At 57.9% G+C, this 539-nt stretch overlaps 1 protein-coding gene across 1 annotated transcript; it reads left to right on the forward strand.

Annotated features, from left to right (window-relative positions):
• Nucleotides 1-19: 19 nt before the first annotated feature.
• On the forward strand, nt 20-531 carry LOC103399666 (NPC1-like intracellular cholesterol transporter 1; the record flags this gene model as incomplete). Its single annotated transcript, XM_008338319.2, has 2 exons — nt 20-166; nt 254-531. Coding segments are annotated over exons 1-2 (418 nt in total), but the record flags the coding sequence as incomplete, so codon positions are not given.
• Between the last annotated feature and the right edge of the window lie 8 nt (nt 532-539).

Genomic DNA, 539 nt, shown 5'->3' on the forward strand with positions numbered 1-539 from the left:
CTCCCGTCTTCGCAGCCTCCCGCTTCATGGCGTACCACACTCCTCTGACCAATTCCCAGGAGTTCACGGCTGCACTGATCAAGTCCAGAGAACTGGCCCTCAACATCACCCGGGGCATGAGGCAAATACCGGGCACCTCCCCCGACTTCGAGGTCTTCCCGTACACGTACGTAGCTCGCGCCCGCAAGATCCGTGGACTCGCGAGGATGAAGTTGTTCTTCTGACTGCCTCGTCTCCTCTCGCTCCCTCGCAGGCTAACCAACGTGTTCTATGAGCAGTACCTAACCATCGTACCCGAGGGCCTCTTCAACATCTCCCTGTGTCTGCTGCCCACGTTCGTGGTGTGCTGTCTCCTGCTGGGCATGGACATCCGCTCCGGGCTGCTCAACCTGCTGACCATCGTCATGATCGTGGTGGACACCGTGGGGGTCATGACCCTGTGGAGCATCGACTACAACGCCGTGGCGCTCATCAACTTGGTCACGGTGGGGCGATCATCTCGATTGCAGTACTGCATTCCAAATATAAAAGGTACACAA

The sequence above is a fragment of the Cynoglossus semilaevis genome, unplaced genomic scaffold (assembly GCF_000523025.1).
Source record: "Cynoglossus semilaevis isolate Cse_v1.0 unplaced genomic scaffold, Cse_v1.0 C18858320, whole genome shotgun sequence".
Taxonomy (NCBI): domain Eukaryota; kingdom Metazoa; phylum Chordata; class Actinopteri; order Pleuronectiformes; family Cynoglossidae; genus Cynoglossus; species Cynoglossus semilaevis.